The sequence below is a fragment of the Cydia strobilella genome, chromosome 3, assembly GCF_947568885.1.
Source record: "Cydia strobilella chromosome 3, ilCydStro3.1, whole genome shotgun sequence".
NCBI lineage: Eukaryota > Metazoa > Arthropoda > Insecta > Lepidoptera > Tortricidae > Cydia > Cydia strobilella.
The window spans coordinates 7669079-7686714 of NC_086043.1; the positions used below are offsets into that span (position 1 = coordinate 7669079).

General features: G+C 37.2%; 1 protein-coding gene across 1 annotated transcript in view; it reads right to left on the reverse strand.

Annotated features, from left to right (window-relative positions):
• Window positions 1–1054: 1054 nt before the first annotated feature.
• LOC134755808 (neuronal acetylcholine receptor subunit alpha-10-like) overlaps window positions 1055–17636 on the reverse strand; it is a 48128-nt gene continuing 31546 nt past the window's right edge. The window contains exons 7-10 of the mRNA XM_063692416.1: window positions 16760–16856; window positions 12687–12825; window positions 8348–8514; window positions 1055–2492 (exon numbers count right to left, since the gene is read on the reverse strand). Of these exons, the coding sequence (XP_063548486.1) occupies window positions 2361–2492; window positions 8348–8514; window positions 12687–12825; window positions 16760–16856 (535 nt within the window). The 3' untranslated portion in view covers window positions 1055–2360. The remainder of the gene's footprint in view (window positions 2493–8347; window positions 8515–12686; window positions 12826–16759; window positions 16857–17636) is intronic.

Below are 17636 nucleotides of genomic sequence, written 5' to 3' on the forward strand. Positions count from 1 at the left end.
TGGTATTTTCAGGCCCTTCCTCTTTTTATGGAGTCGATTTGATAAAGCGAATAGGCTAATTACTTACTTACATACATACTTACTTAGGCTACCCGGGTGATACAAACGAATTGTTTGGCAATCCATTCATCAAAATCGGCTTATATTACATAATAAGCGCACAAAAACGGATGTCACAAAATAAAAAGTATATAATATGTATGTAGGTAATTCACTATAGTGTAGGCTGGATTAAATAGGTAACTGTTTGTTAGACCGCGGGTTAGACAGCTGACGGGCGGGGCGGGGCGTGCATTTTATTGGTGTTTCCCTATATTCTGTTTTTTTTTATTCCGTAGACTAAAATGACATTTCATGTGGTACTAAGAAATGTCATGTCTTACATATGAAACGTCATTTTAGTCTACGGAATAAAAAAACAGCTTAGTTAAAACTAATTTTCCGTATCGCCTCAGTGAAAACGAGTTTTCATTAGTTAAAACTAGTCTTCCGTTAGGCCTCTGTGAAAACTAGTTTTAACTGGATTTTTTTCAGTTAAAACTAGTATTTGCAAAGTACCTTGCTGAAAACTAGTTAGGGTTCCGTACCCAAAGGGTAAAAACGGGACCCTATTACTAAGACTCCGCTGTCCGTCTGTCCGTCTGTCACCAGGCTGTATCTCATGAACCGTGATAGCTAGACAGTTGAAATTTTCACAGATGATGTATTTCTGTTGCCGCTATAACAACAAATACTAAAAACAGAATAATATAAATATTTAAATGGGGCTCCCATACAACAAACGTGATTTTTTTGCTGTTTTTTTTTCGTAATGGTACGGAACCCTTTGTGCGCGAGTCCGACTCGCACTTGGCCGGTTTTTTTTTCAATAATTTATTTCAGTGAAACTAGTTTTCACTAGGGAAAACTTGTTTTTACTTATTGTGGCGATAAAAGAAATATAACAAATTTTGGAGTTATAACGTGGCAGATAAGTTATAGAGAGAATGAATAACAACACTTAAATAATATCAATCAATTTATTTCTCACTTTTTACACTTACAATGCAATAACATATTATCGTAACTTTCTTAATACTTAATATTTACACTTTCGTTTTTATTTATCTTATTTGGCAACAACCTTGAGCATACACTAGTTTTTATAATATTTTATTTCAACAACTAACATCAATTTCTAAACTGTTTCCATTGATAATCAATATAGGTAATCTTAAAATGAAAACTAAGTAATTTGAACAATTATGAGATAAGTAGGTAATGTCAGTGCTTGCCATCTTTGTGTACTTTGTTGTTTGTTAATTACCTATGTTATGTGATATATCTGTTAAGTGTATTTACAAGTTAATAAAATAGCGAAGATTAAATATAAAATAAATCAAAATATAAACAATAGCTATATTCTGTTTTTTTATTCCGTAGACTAAAATGACATTTCATGTAGTACTAAGAAATGTCATGTCTTACACATGAAACCTCATTTTAGTCTACGGAATAAAAAAACAGACCTTAGCTATAATGCCATCGTCTATAAACTACAAATGTTACACCATTCAACTTAACGAACAGTATTTCAAATATTTAGTTACCTAAATAATTGACATTTTATACTCGTAATATTGGCACAACTTATTTTAAGGAAAATAAAAAGATAAACATTTTTTACACATTATTTTAACAAACCGTGTACATGTACATTCTGTACTATCATATCATTAATATTTTTTGTCATCAGGGCAAATAAATCTTAGGGCAATTAAATTTAATCTCGTTATAAGGTGCCCGGTAATTAATAAATAACCTTCTAACTACCGACAGTGGTAAAAGTTTCGTAGTTTTCGAGATAATCGACCTTCCTCGGTGCTGGCTATTAAAAAAGAAAGAAAAGTTCGATTATCTCGCAAACCACGAAACTTGTACTAGAATATACAGGGTGCCTAAAAATAAGTGCATCCAAACACGAATTCGCGAAAAAAAATTACCCTCCCATAGAAAATGGACCAGCCAAATGTATAAAACAGCCAAATTTTTTTTTCGCTCCCTAGCAACGGGAATGAACTTATTTTTAGCCACCGTGTATAAATCCATTTTCTGGACCAGCCTGAGGGCACCTGTCGGTGTGGCGGTGGTTAGAAGGTTATCCATTAATTACCGGATATCCAGAATAAGTTTATCATAATTTGGCCGACGTTATACCTATACCTACTAAAAGTTTAAAACTTTAAGTTGAATCGAGTATTCACTTACTCGAATAAGTTATGAAATTAATATTTAATTGGCACAACTTTGACAATAGTACATTAATTATTCGTTGGCACAAAAGTTTGTTTCCGACGTTTCCGTGATATTTGAGGTCGGTTTTAAGTAGGTGGTTTCAAGGGCGTGTTTCCGACGTGCAGGTTGGTAAGCTGGGGCAGGAGGATGGCCGCCGTGGAGATGGCAGTGACCAGCACGAACACCGCCAGCAGCGCCCGGTCCGCCACTACTGCCACCTGCGAACAGCCGTAATCTTACCATTATATTCTCTATAAAGGTGTAACTAAGATAAACTGTTCTAATAACAGCCGAAGTCCAAACACTACAATGTTTTGTTGACTGAACTAAATGCTTCTGTGAGCCACCAATCCAATATAAGTGCAGTAGGTATAGCTACTATATTATACTCGTGATTATGTATATTTGGTTGACAAAGCGGTTGCGTTTTCCAAATTGTTGATGGTGTTCTTAGGGTTCCGTACCCAAAGGGTAAAAACGGGACCCTATTAGTTACGCTGCGGCTGCGTCTTACGTAAGCGAACAACTCGACAACGCGAAGCGAAGCGGCTCGGCGCGGCATTCACGTTCGCAACGAGATCGCCAACGTAGGACACTTCTATAGGTATCAAAGGATTGATTCACCCCGCGCCGCATCGCTTCGCTTCGCGTTCGCGTGTCGTTCGCCTACGTAGTATGCTGCGTAAGACAGTATTTATTAATCTGTGGTAATAAGTGGAACTGTCTGTCCGTCGGTCTATCTGTCTGTCACCAGGCTGTATCTCATGAACCATGATAACTAGACAGTTGAAATTGTCACAGGTGATGTATTTCTGTTGCCGCTATAACAACGAATACTAAAAAGTACGGAACCCTCGGTTGGCGAGTCCGACTCGCACTTGTCCGGTTTTTTATTATTCCAAACATAAAATCTACAACTTGACGATGGTAAGTTGCTATTGACTCAAAGTCAGTAGTATTATATCTTGCACCTACCTAATCGAATATCTGCCCCACAGATCTGTTACTATACAGTTCTAATGAATATCTAATCATATTAACATAATAACATATTAATCATATTAACATAATAGGTATAGAAGGCGATTGATATGTCACTGTCGAATTATTTAAGGGCACAAAAAAAAACATTGTCGAGAGCATGACTGTGTTACTTTCTGGTTGTCACAGTCGAGTAAAATGTTGATATTGGCGTAGATCATGGACATAAGTGGAATTCCTATCGATCCAAGTTTCATATCAAGAGAATGTCCCCTAGAAAAGTATAAGCGGTCAATCTAGATTCAGCAAGTATTTTCTATAAGATTTCATTTTTCCGCAAAGGTATGTAGGACTTTTTTGTGTAGAATTTAATAAGCTTTAATGTTGCCTTACACCATATTTCCATTGAATACGTATATTCAGAGTAAAATGCGAATTTTTCCAGGAAGGCACACATTTTCCAAGATGACTGCGGTTCCTCAAGGTCCCCAAATGTCAAATGGTATGGACATGACACAAATTATGATAAACATATATACCAAATTTCAACACTGTCCAAGAGATTTCGCAATTTGTCCTAAAATGTTGATATTGGCGTAGATCATGGACATAAGTGGAATTCCTATCGATCCAAGTTTCATATCAAGAGAATGTCCCCTAGAAAAGTATAAGCGGTCAATCTAGATTCAGCAAGTATTTTCTATAAGATTTCATTTTTCCGCAAAGGTATGTAGGACTTTTTTGTGTAGAATTTAATAAGCTTTAATGTTGCCTTACACCATATTTCCATTGAATACGTATATTCAGAGTAAAATGCGAATTTTTCCAGGAAGGCACACATTTTCCAAGATGACTGCGGTTCCTCAAGGTCCCCAAATGTCAAATGGTATGGACATGACACAAATTATGATAAACATACATACCAAATTTCAACACTGTCCAAGAGATTTCGCAATTTGTCCTAAAATGTTGATATTGGCGTAGATCATGGACATAAGTGGAATTCCTATCGATCCAAGTTTCATATCAAGAGAATGTCCCCTAGAAAAGTATAAGCGGTCAATCTAGATTCAGCAAGTATTTTCTATAAGATTTCATTTTTCCGCAAAGGTATGTAGGACTTTTTTGTGTAGAATTTAATAAGCTTTAATGTTGCCTTACACCATATTTCCATTGAATACGTATATTCAGAGTAAAATGCGAATTTTTCCAGGAAGGCACACATTTTCCAAGATGACTGCGGTTCCTCAAGGTCCCCAAATGTCAAATGGTATGGACATGACACAAATTATGATAAACATACATACCAAATTTCAACACTGTCCAAGAGATTTCGCAATTTGTCCTAAAATGTTGATATTGGCGTAGATCATGGACATAAGTGGAATTCCTATCGATCCAAGTTTCATATCAAGAGAATGTCCCCTAGAAAAGTATAAGCGGTCAATCTAGATTCAGCAAGTATTTTCTATAAGATTTCATTTTTCCGCAAAGGTATGTAGGACTTTTTTGTGTAGAATTTAATAAGCTTTAATGTTGCCTTACACCATATTTCCATTGAATACGTATATTCAGAGTAAAATGCGAATTTTTCCAGGAAGGCACACATTTTCCAAGATGACTGCGGTTCCTCAAGGTCCCCAAATGTCAAATGGTATGGACATGACACAAATTATGATAAACATATATACCAAATTTCAACACTGTCCAAGAGATTTCGCAATTTGTCCTAATCCGATTGTGATATATTGGCTTAATTATACATATACAAAGTTCTATATTTTCATACTTCTAAGGTGATCTACGTAACGCTACTAAAATGGCAGGCGATAATAATTAAAAATTATCGACTGCCCAATATAAAGCTCTATAAAGACTTACCTATTCGATTCATAATAAAGATAGCATGATGAAATTTTGTTTATTAAACAGGCTTATGCGAACACGATAATTTGCGCAGGTTTAAATATTCCTTAATGGTTCTGGGAACACGAATAAATAGATGGCAATTATTGAATCGGGATTTCCTTCCTAATGCCAAATAGCCCCTTAAAGACGACAAGGACAGTTGGGTGTTATTTGCTAGGCTCATCAATTATTGAACGCTTCCCCGGATTCAAATACTGTCGTGTTCCAATTTAGCAGATTTACTTCACAGCTTGAAATAAAACAGTTACGTGTAACGCTGCCTCTTACGAGTCTTGCGTAAGCGAACAACTCGTGAACACGAAGCGAAGCGGCGAAGGATTGATTCACCCCGCGCCGCGTCGCTTCGCTTCGCGTTCGCGTGTTGTTCGCCTACATTGTACGCTGCGTAAAACGACTGGTTTCAATTTAGTAAACTTTTATTGAGAAGTTGTGCGAGTTTCAAACGTTTTGCAGTACCCAAACTCCGTGGGGTGTTCCGATTAATCAAAATGTCGAGGATAGATTTTCAGGCGAGGGCGTCAAACGTCAATTACTTCTGAGTCACGCGGCGGTACGTATCTATATTTACTAGTAGGTAGGAATCCTAAATCACGCATCGTGCTGACATCTATCCTGTTGGTTAATGTAGTCACTTTGATACGTGGAACGACTTTACAACATTATACCTATATTTCGTAAAGACCGGCCTTACGAGCACTACGAATGGGGCCGATACATTAGAGTCAAAATCGCATTTAGTTAGAATTGCGCAGTGGAAAGGCGTCACCATTGGTGTAAACAAAGTATAAGCATATGCATACAATTCCGACCGAACACCGACGCCATCCCACTGCGCAGTTCACCACACGACTGAGCGCGCTGGTGTAACTAAATGCGATTTTGACTCCAATGTATCGGCCCCATTCGTAATGCTCGTAAGAGTCGAAGAGGCCGGTCTTTACGAAGTAATATATATGTCTATGCTTTAGAATCTACATAAATGTAGCTACGGCTTTAGGGAGCCTATAGATATAATGAAAGACAAAGAAATATAAGTAGTTAGGTTAGGTACTTGCACTCTTGCGTAGCCAACTCGAAATTTAAATCTTCTTCCTGTAGGTACCATCTCCTAGAGGTGGACTTAGGAACCTATTCTGTGAAATTTATGAAATGTAAACCAGTTTAAATAATTATATATATTTTTGCTAATGTTTCTCTTTCCCAAAATTTTACGAGTAACGTACGATTTTCCCCGGATGTATGATGATTATAAAACTTAAAAGCCATATTATGGTTTATTAACTACTTAATCAAATACTAACGCTGCAGCGAAATCTACAAATTCATGTTTTTCGAGTACAAATCGAACAATTTTTTTTTTTGCAAAACCAAACCTACGGTCCAGAGAATAGGGTTTACTTTCCTAAATAGCGTAATATTAGATACGGTTTCAAGAGTATAATGAGTAAATGTACAGCTGTCGTGAGTAGCGTGGCGTGCCGGCAATATCCGACGACGGTGTTCATTAATTAAGTGCGACATGCATAACCGTCAATTCCTGCTGAAAATGTCGTGTAATTGATAAAGCAGATTCAGGGCTGCAAAATACTCAAGCTGATTGACTTGAATCGCGTTTAAGTTATTAAATAAAATAAGGGTGAAATCAGAGGTGTATTCATAAGTATATCACCCTGTCTAACTTTATTACTGCATCGCGAAATTATATTTATTAGTCACTTATGAATTTTGAATTATTGTGTATATGTGACGCCATTAAAGTGTAGCTACAGAAAAGGTACCTAAATATTGTAAAAAAAAAAGTACGTGAACGTCGAAACTTTATTCATTCGTTTATTCGTCATTCGTTAGTTATTCGTTATTCATTCGTATAAAAGTAAAACAACTTTAAAGAGAACGTTATGCAAAAAACTGTTAACAAGAGAACGTTATGCAAAAAAATATTTTAACATTTCGTTACTTTGGCAACATTTATTTTACCAAATTTTAATTCCTCGAAATGATTAGTTGCCAAAGAATACAAAAACCATAACAAAACATGACAAATGTAAGTTAATATTTTTTTTTTGAACATTTGAATTACTCGAAATGAGTACTTACCAAAGAATACAAAAACCAAAACAAAACGTGACAAACTATTGTATTTTGGCAATTACTTATTCAAAAGTATGACTTAATTGATAAAATAAAAAAAACTGGCCAAGTGCGAGTCGGACTCGCGCACCGAGGGTTCCGTACTTTTTAGTATTTGTTGTTATAGCGGCAACAGAAATACATCATCTGTGAAAATTTCAACTATCACGGTTCATGAGATACAGTCTGGTGACAGACAGACGGACAGACGGACAGCGGAGTCTTAGTAATAGGGTCCCGTTTTTACTCTTTGGGTACGGAACCCTAAAAACAATTGTGGCAGACAATAATCCCTTTTTCTAAAGCGAGTGAGACCCAGCAACTGGTCGACGACGCGCCGCTTCGCGGGGCTCCTATTTTCTGCTCTGAGGAACTAACAAACCCATCTAGGTAATACTGTGGTTTTTTTTTCAATGCGGGGGGCGGAGCCCCCCTTGTGGGCTCCGCTTGGTAGCTTTCGTGTTGCTAAGACTAACACAACATATTCAAAAGTATGTCTTAATTGATAAAAAAACAATTGTGGCTGATGATAATCCCTTTTTTTAAAGCAAGTGAGACCCGTCAACCGCTCTAAGAAACACAAGGTACCTAACTAACGAACCTGCCTAGATAAAAATATAGGTAATTACTGTAGCGTTTTTTTTAATGCGGACTGTTTGATTTGCATTTATATTAACACAATATTTTGAATAGACATAATTTGTCAAGTAGTGGTTTTGCAATACATATATTTGAACAAACATTTTTTTAATTAAGGATATTTTTCGACAAAATAATTTTGTCCAGTGATTTATTTGACTGAGCGAACATTTATAGTCCAAGTAAAACATTTGGGATAAAACAGTTGGTCTTATAAAAGTTGCAAGTAACAGTTTGGGAAATGATCATTTGTCGGATTGTAAGTTTGTCAAATGTTTATATGGGAAAGATTGACTTGACAAACGTGCAGTTGGTAAACTGGTTGGGAAACGAAATTTGGTCAAAAAAAATTCGGTAAATTAAAAGGATCCCGGCCTCGGTACTACGTCCTGACCTGTTTCCACTCAAGATTGGCACGTTCGAGGCGCTCGTTAGCGGCGACCCGCTGTTCGTGGCGCGCGGCGGCCTCGCGCAGCGTGCAGCCGCAGCATGCGCAACGGACGCACGCTGTCGGACAGGCCTCGGTGGTGCTCACGTCACCCTGTGCAGCCATCGCTCCTGCTGTTAAGCACATTGTTAGAAAATGTGGGCAAATAGTGTAGATAAAGGTGCATTAAGATTGACCGTAAATATTGACTTCGCCCGTGCCGAATAAGTCATTAAACTGGTCAATTTTACCCCCATACACAATATACCCGGGATATATAATACCATAGGTGAGTTCGGCTAAGTTTCGGACGATTTTAGGTGGGTTGAGATGATGTTGTTTTTTATTTTTTTTCTCAGCTTTTGGATAGGATACGGACAAGATTTAAGTACAGAATTGATAATAATGAAATGCTCTATATAATTGAATTTTATTATCTTTCTAAACGTCATAGTGAGCGTGTAATGAGTGTTTAAATATAGGAAACAAAATAATATGACAGCATTCTTTTTTTACCTGGTGGTGTAAGAACGGACGGGCCTATAAGTTCGGCCCTATTGCCGGTACCATAAAGTTTACCATTGCAAAATAACCGGTTTTACTCACCGATTCATATATAGAAGAATTGGCCTAGCAGTAATTCGGGCTATCATATCCGACCCATTTTATTTTTTTTTGCATTTTTTCCGTCCGATCTTACACCATGCGCTCAATTTTCAAGAAATTATGGTTGTCAAACTTTTAGGTGTGGGGTCAATGAACCCATGTGGGTCAATGAACCACGTAGGTTCATTGACACCTTAAGCGCGGTAGGTTGAAAGAGGGTGATAAAATAGGACATAAGGATAAAATAATATGAAAGTGGAGGAATTAATACGACCAAAACTTAATCAATTGCAGTCATATCAGTCTATAGGTACTTAATAAACTTTCCAACGCCATCTCACATAACTACGAGTATGATTTCGTGTGAGAAAACATCTCTCGATCTTACAAACAGGCCAATTCGCTTTGATAAGCACACATTTTAAACCAAGTAAGAATTGATTAATCAACACAACAATAATATTTCAAGAAACCATTATATTTCTTTAACATTATTAAAATAATAATAATAATCAACAAACAAATAAACCTACCTCTTCATAATTACAGCAGATAGGTAAATAAAAATATTTATAATTATTTATTCATAAAGAGATCAGTTACCTACTTAAGTGTGCAATATTAGACACTTAGATTGTAATTTGCGGTTATGTAAAAAAAAACACCACTATATATGTCTGTTAGAGAAATTTAATCAAGCATCGTGGTGACACGTATAAAGTTTGAGCATTCCTGAGAATTCAAGATCGGATGATTTGCATCCGATCTTTTACCACTTCGGGTAAGACCGGATCTTGGCCTACAGGCATCGTATCAGAATTCCAAATATACAGATTTGTCACAAATTTAATAAAAATAACATGCAATCTGTAAAAGAAACAAATAACGCTTAAACTTACCAGTTATTCCAAAAAAACTAGCGGAGGGTATATCCGGATGGAAAATAAAATCAAATTTTTTGAACTTTTCTACTTAACGGCACAAAACACGCGTCTAGTCTGTCAGAGCAACAAGTGCGGACTGAAGAGGGGTGCGGAACAAAATGGCGCATCGCATCACCTTGCCAGCATTAAAAAAATACCCCACAATAGGCGGAAATTTGAATCATACGATCTTACCCGATGTCCGTAACTTTGCCGAACTCACCTTTACATACATAAATAATAAAATTTTCACTTAAATATTTAAGACTGTTTTTCGTATTTAAGTAGGGGTAGATAGGCATGTATACACGGGGTAGCTTTATACAGCCAATCTAAACAAATATCAGAACAGCGTATTTATTACAACTTTGCGTGTATAAGTAGCCATTGGCAATAGTCAGGTGTCCACGAAGTTTGCCGCCAACGCAGCCGTCGCAAGCGACATGAGAGGGAGTAATGTGTTTTTGCACTCTCAAAGTAAATAGGTAAATATTTGGACCATATTCTCAGATGACTCGTGCTGAAGTAGAGTGTTAATTTCTATGGAACTATTGCTCAACGGTAAGTAACTATGATCACGAGGACAGTAATGTATATTTTGTAGGTTTTTTTACATGATTTATGGACGTCCTTGGGATAGATTCGTACATTCGAAAGCTTCTACTAATATTCAATTCATTCATTTATTTTAAGTTATCGACTTCAAACTTTTTGAGTAGGCAGCGGAATATACGCAGAATGTTATAATAACAAATTAAGCAATCTACCTTTGAAGACTAATTTTTGGAAAATCGAAATCTAAAAAGCGTCCGAATGGTGCCTATCTTCCCGTAAGTGGTAAAAATCCAAACGTTCAACGTTTAGTACAAGTAATTTATTTATTTGTGTAGGTACTGATTAATAATATTGTTTGATCAAATTTATTATACCATTTCAACTATATATACAAAAAAAAACATTACAACTTAACTATACTAAGAACATACACAATTTATGCGAAAATAACAATAGCCTAGAACATTGCGATTACATCCGTGTTTCAGCATGTTACGTCACGTCAATACGAGTATTGGAGTGGGAAGAGAGCTGTTTACACAGGCTGAGCACATAATTTCCCTGTCTATTAAAAAAACACAAGTCTTTTCATAAGCGAGCTCGCAATCAATCAAGAACAAGATACGCTGGTATTAGATATCAAAAAATGCTTACAATATAAGAGAGGAAATGAATGATATTTTAGTCAAGGATTATTAGTCTTAGATATTATTTCTAGTCTAAATTCTTCTTTTAATTCATACGAACTACCGAACATACACTCAGTTTGTGTGGAAAGTAGTCCATCACGACCGAGACAAGTATTGGCCGTGACACTGCCATTAATCAAAATAGTAAGCGAATATTGGTAGCCACTAGCCACGTCAAATGTTTTTTGTCGAGTTAAATTCCCGAACTTGTTAAATTAGACACCCTTTTTTTTGGGAAGGGTAAAAAGTCTACACGTGTAAAGATCGCCTAATCCTCAAATTCTCTAAATTCCTCCTGCGTGCGTCTGGCTTCCGGTTAGAATCGAAGTTTAACAAATAGTTACACAAATTCTTTGTCATATCTCATGCTCTGAAAGTGGGTCGTTGTTGTTCTAAAAAGTGGGCAGATCACATTCTTCTGAACTGATGCTCTGCGTGCAGAAAAGTGGTGTACCCCTCTGCGTCCCCATCCCACGAGCAACTAGGTGGAACAAAATGGAAAAATTGTGTCTTTATTTCCCCGCCTGGAACAATTTGGTAGATAATTGTTCTAATTTTACTAATCCCGCATTGTTTTTTTATCAAAAATGATGTAAGTAAATTGTTCAAAACAAATTATTCTTGATTTCTTTTGTTGAATTGTATTTAGTCGATTTCATAAAGTTTGAACCAAAAGGAATACACCAAATAGTATTTTATACAATCGTGATATAATAGAGCTTTTCAGTCGAGTACCGTGTTTAAGCAACGAAGCTTGCTAAGGTACGAGATTGAAAAGCTTGATTATATCACTACTGTATACAATACTTTTTCTGCGACAAAATAAAAAAACTTTACAGCTGGTGAGAAGCCAAGAAAGCGTCTGATCCATGATGATACCCAAATTTCGGACCGTAAACATGAACGCAAGACTTGTGCTGCCAGAGGGCCTACCGCCTTCGACGTGTTGGATCCCTGTCACACTTATGTACGAATTTACAAGTGCGACGGAGAGTCAACACGTCGAACGTGGTTCGCGATCGGCCCTCAGGAACGAGGCGACCGAAACGAGCCCCGTAGCCAACACGCCAATCGCTAAAGCTCCGTAGCGATCGAAACGCAACTGTCGCACTAATATGGAAGAGTGATAGAGAGACACAAAGCGTTTCGTTGTCGAAGCGATAGCGATTGTCACCTTGGCTAGGCCGGCAGTTCCGATTGCACCCGAACTTTGCCGAAACCAATGATCGGCCAAGCCGACTAGTCGGCCATCTGAGCGCCGACTAGTCGGCTAGTCGGCTAGTCGGCCAAATCCATAGTCGGTACATCACTAATAGTAATCCTATTATTCCTATCAAACAAAATGTCAGGTACCACCATGTCTGAGAGCTTGTTTACATAGTAGTACCAGTGCAAAGAGCCGCATTTGGCTCACAAGCCGCGGTTTGCCAACCCCTGCACTAGGCAGTAAGTAGGTTTAACCATTTTGTTACCTTTTCAACAACTTTTACCGAATCCTCTGACATGGTTTATTTGGTTATCAATGCAACTTACCCATGTGGTTGTGGTTGTGCCGGGCGAAGCGTGGCGAGGGCGGCGGCAAGGGCGCGCCGTCGCAGCTCAGCTCCGCCTTCAGGCGCGAGCCGGTGCGAGGGTTCACCTGCACTCCCACCGCTACTGGCGTGCTGTCACCCTAGTAAAAACATCGAATTTTAGATATCTGTAAAAATGTAGCCTTATTTTAATATTGTAAATGAAAGGTAGACGTTAAAACTTCTTAAGGTTTAAAGCCATATAAATATTATTAGTATTAACCTTTCATTAGATAATATATGTATATCAAGACCTATTAATATCTTGTAACTCCAGAGCAAATTCAAAAACCCTACCCAATCCGACGGCCCCATTTTTATTCAATTACGAATTGCTGAAAAGTTGGGCGGTATATTTCCATTTCCAATAAGACTGAATTTATTTTTCAATTCAGACCCAAAAACATACCTACCTATTGTATGATTCAAATTTTATTTCAACAAAAAAATATTTGGTGACAATACACAGTTATTGAATCAAGTTAAAGACATATTTAGATCCTGCCTATAGACTTATCCGGATTTCGAAGGGATAATAGAAAGGGATTGAACAAACTAAAAAGTTAAAGGAAAGGGTATACCTACTAAGAAAAGGTTGTTTGGCAAAAAGGAAAAGCACTTACCTACTGCTTGGCCCAACCTCAACGCATTAGCCAAAGCGTTTGCTTCGAATTAAATGTCCCCCCTTTTAATGTCCTAAATGTTTGCATACCAACCAAGTATTTTATGTTTTGGCACAAATAAGGCACCATTGTATTTGTTTAGTAACCTAAGGAAACATAAAATAATGCCTCACTTTCACCGTTTTAATTTTTTGTGGTATCAAACCATAAACAGTATTTACAGCACGTGGCTCCATACTCTAGGCGTAATCCCAGTAAATGAGTTATAATAACTCACAAATGAAATATACTTTAGTGTTCCATATTACGCACTTACCTACGGAATAGGTACTCGAGATAGTGGAGATAGAATATGTATGAAAGATAAGCAAACGTAATTGTATTCGTCCACAACCACATCAAGTAAGTAGGTACAGTCGGCAACCAAAATTGTTGCATTAAGTAAAGGAGAGGGTTGTGTCTCTAGTTAACTATATGAATAAAATAATCATCATCATCATTATATGAATTCTTGTAGATTGACATGCCTGCAATTTATAATGTAATCTGTATTATGAAATAAATGAATCTAAATCTAATTTGCAATCATGAATATGCATTTTTAATAAAGAACATAATTATTGACATCTCAGCGCACTTTACCTGGCATCGAACCTATATACCTATACTACATCAGAATCATGTGTAGGTAAGCGAAGGTCTAAAAGATAAACTAGCTTTCAGCTAAGGCAGGGCTGGACAGTTTCTTAAATTTTTTGGTAGAATGAAATAAAAAATTAGTTTTTTTCATTTTTAATACTTTTTAAGGTTCCATAGTCAACTAGGAAATCTTATAGTTTCACCATATCCTTCTGTCTGTCTGTCTATCACATATAACTTGATATGGGTATGTATGTAGAAACGCAAACAAAGGAGTGAAAAAACTTTTAAAAAAATTGGGTCCTCTACACGGAGATGAATTTTAACATTTTTTTAAATTTTTGAACTTCATTAAGGATGACTCACGCTAGACCGGGCCGGGCCCGGGCCGAGGCGCCCTACATGTCATTTTCTATGACGGCTGATCGGTGATCACGTTGTGCTTTCCATAGAAAACGAAGCGCCGGAAGCTCCGGCCCGGCCCCGGCCCGGTCTAGCGTGAGTCATTCTTTATGCAGCTTAGCAAAGACTTTCAACTAGAACAGAACCATAATGAACGTGATTGGTTAAGCTCATATTTCAGTTTTCACAAATATATCAGGAGACATTTTACACAGATCAACCAAGCCCCAAACTGAGCAAAGCTATGGCGCTATATAGGCGACGATATACATACTTATACAGAAAAATATACATACTTATATACAAAGACAAAAATTATGTGCTGCAAAGGGACCTACTCCTTTGGCTTGTTAGTAAGTACATGATACCAACTAATAACTCCCTAATATTGTCTTCGGTTACCGCGATAGATACTCATGAAATAAAACTATGAAAACGGATTATATAGCGTATATTGAATTTATAATACATCCCGACGTTTCGAATTCTTTACAGCGTTCGTGGTCAACGGGTGACTGAGAAAAAACTACAAAGTGCAAAAAAAAACCATCATAAGCTATAAACTTTAAGGCTGGATAAACTGGCTGGGCTTTTCAATATACGCGTCATAATCCGTTTTCATAGTTTTATTTCATAATAACTCCCTTTCAAGGCAGCCTATTTTGACGGACGCGTAACCAGGCCCGACTTATAATGCGGGTGTGGGCACCTATGCTCACTTTTCAGGAAATCTGTAATTAGCTCCATGCATGAATTTATTTTTATTTTTGGATTCATAATTTATATCGTTGGAACACCGGAAATGATAAAAATACTTTTGTAAACCTTAACATTATTTTATTAAAAAATATTAAAATTGTTGAAAATTTTTGAGCGGTTGAAACGCTCATAATTTTTGGCGCGAATTCGACAGAGCGTGATGACGTCACACGTTGGGCGGCCCAACTGACGTTTGCTACTAATGACACTAATCTGTCTAACGCGTGACGTCACGTGGCGTTTCGAGCGTTTCGCTCACTAGCTTTTCGCGGGCAAATTTTTGTACTTTTTATTTATAATTTTAAGTAATTAAATGGTAATTTAAAAACGAAAATGCATTTGTAACATGATATAACGGTAACAAACATCCGAATAAAACATATTTTGTTCAAATAGAAACTTCATGCATGAGGCTAATTGGGTAATTTTAAAAACAGTTATGGTAACTATGTAAAAAAAAGATTATTTTAGAGTATAGTAAAGCCAAAAAAAAGACACTAAACCGTTTTTTGACTGTACCTACATCCTCAAAGTGACTATTCTCATAAGGTACCAACTTCGTAAAAAAATTATGGCGAACTACAGGAAGGGTCTAGGCCGCAGGGGAGCCCTCTGAAAATTGTCATAAAGCATGCCTCCACTAAATAGGAGTGTTCTCTTTTGTATCTTTTGTGAGAAGTACGAGTATGTTCCGTGTAATATTTCTCTGCTCTTGTAATAATATTGTGTATATGGATGTGATATTAAGATATATAAGTATACGTACGTATCTGTAAACACCTACAGTATCATAGTGTACCTAGTTGTATGTATTTAGGAAGGCACAAGTCGAAATTTAATTAGTCACTCCTCGTGCGTGTGAAGCTTAGTCAGACGAAATCAATTAAGGATAAGGACTTAATTGAGCATTATTAGCAAACCCTTAAAAAGTCGATTAAGAATTTACCTACGTTGTTGTGTATACGGAAGCTTGTAAAGTATGAACGTAGGAACGTTTAGGTACGCTACCATAAAACGCAGATTTCCATGAAAATCTTGTTTCTTAATTCATGTTGCTGATCAGCAGAACTACGAAATACCTTGACGCTAAATTCAAAATTAATTAATGTATTATATAGGTTCAAAAAAGAAGCAGAGAAAATAGATCAAGGAAAATAATATATTATGTAAATAAAATAGGGAAATTAGAATTATTCGGCTACGTTTGCCGCGGCTACTACAGGGGGGGGGGCTACCACGAACATCTATCTCGCTTAATGCTACTTTGCGGTTAAGTAGGGATCCTGGATAGCATCGCATGCGCCGATTCCCGTGCAGTAATTAAGGGGCAAATCGCTGAACTCGTCATCAGAGATGGTGAGTAAAAGTGCCACAAGGTGTTATCATTGCATGAAGTTCTAATTTTAAATATGTCTCTTGTTGCGTAAAATACATAGTTTGTTAGAATAGAATATAAAATATTTATTTGCTTGAATACGTAACAATCAGATCTTATAAAATTGTTAGACACAGTATTTAGTCGACACAACATCAACATGCAAAATATTTACAAAATTGTACATTACCTAATGTACTAATTTACTAGGTTAATATTGTTATGCTTAAACCTTACCTTGGCGTCAACATCGAAGTTGATGCAGAGTAGCCGCGCCAGTCGCTGCAGCACGAGCTCGCGCAGCGCGGCCGGCACCGGCTGCCCTCTCACTCCTCTACGAATAACACACGAATTTACACACCAAGGACAACTCAACTATTTATACTACTTATAGGTAGGTACTTAATCCTGGTAACCGACTTCATTCAACTCTATCATACTATCAAATTAATATAATCAAATTAATGTTCTAATGTGGCATAGCGCTGGTGGCCTAGCGGTAAGAGCGTGCACTTTCAATCCGGAGGTCGCGAGTTCGAACCCCGGCTCGTACCAATGAGTATTTCGAAATTTATGTACGAAATATCATGTGCTATTTACTAGCCGCTTTTAAACATTGTGAGTAAACCGGACTAATCCCAACAAGGTCTAGTTTACCCTCTGGGTTGGAAGGTCAGATGGCAGTCGCTTTCGTAAAAACTAGTGCCTATTACGCCAATTCTCGGGATTCGTTGCCAAGCAGACCCATGGCTCCCATAAGCCGTGGCAAAAGCCGGGACAACGCAAAGAGGATGATGATGATTTAAGGATAAGTGGCATCAGCTTGCCACACATGTTGGTAAGAAGGATGCATTAGGCTAACTTAATATTAGGTAATACGTGACGTGACATAAAAGAGCTCAGCATTATTTTCGGCCGACCGTATACTAAAGTACCTAAGTTATCATTATCATAACAATAAGGCCTTATATAAGGTGCTTCTCCGCTTATCGATTTACTTCATATCTTTCGAAGCCCGTTGTCGTATTTAATTGTACAACAAGACGCGGTCTGATAAAGATATGTGGCGCGTAACCCTTACAACATCTACAGCACATCTTCAACCATTCTACCT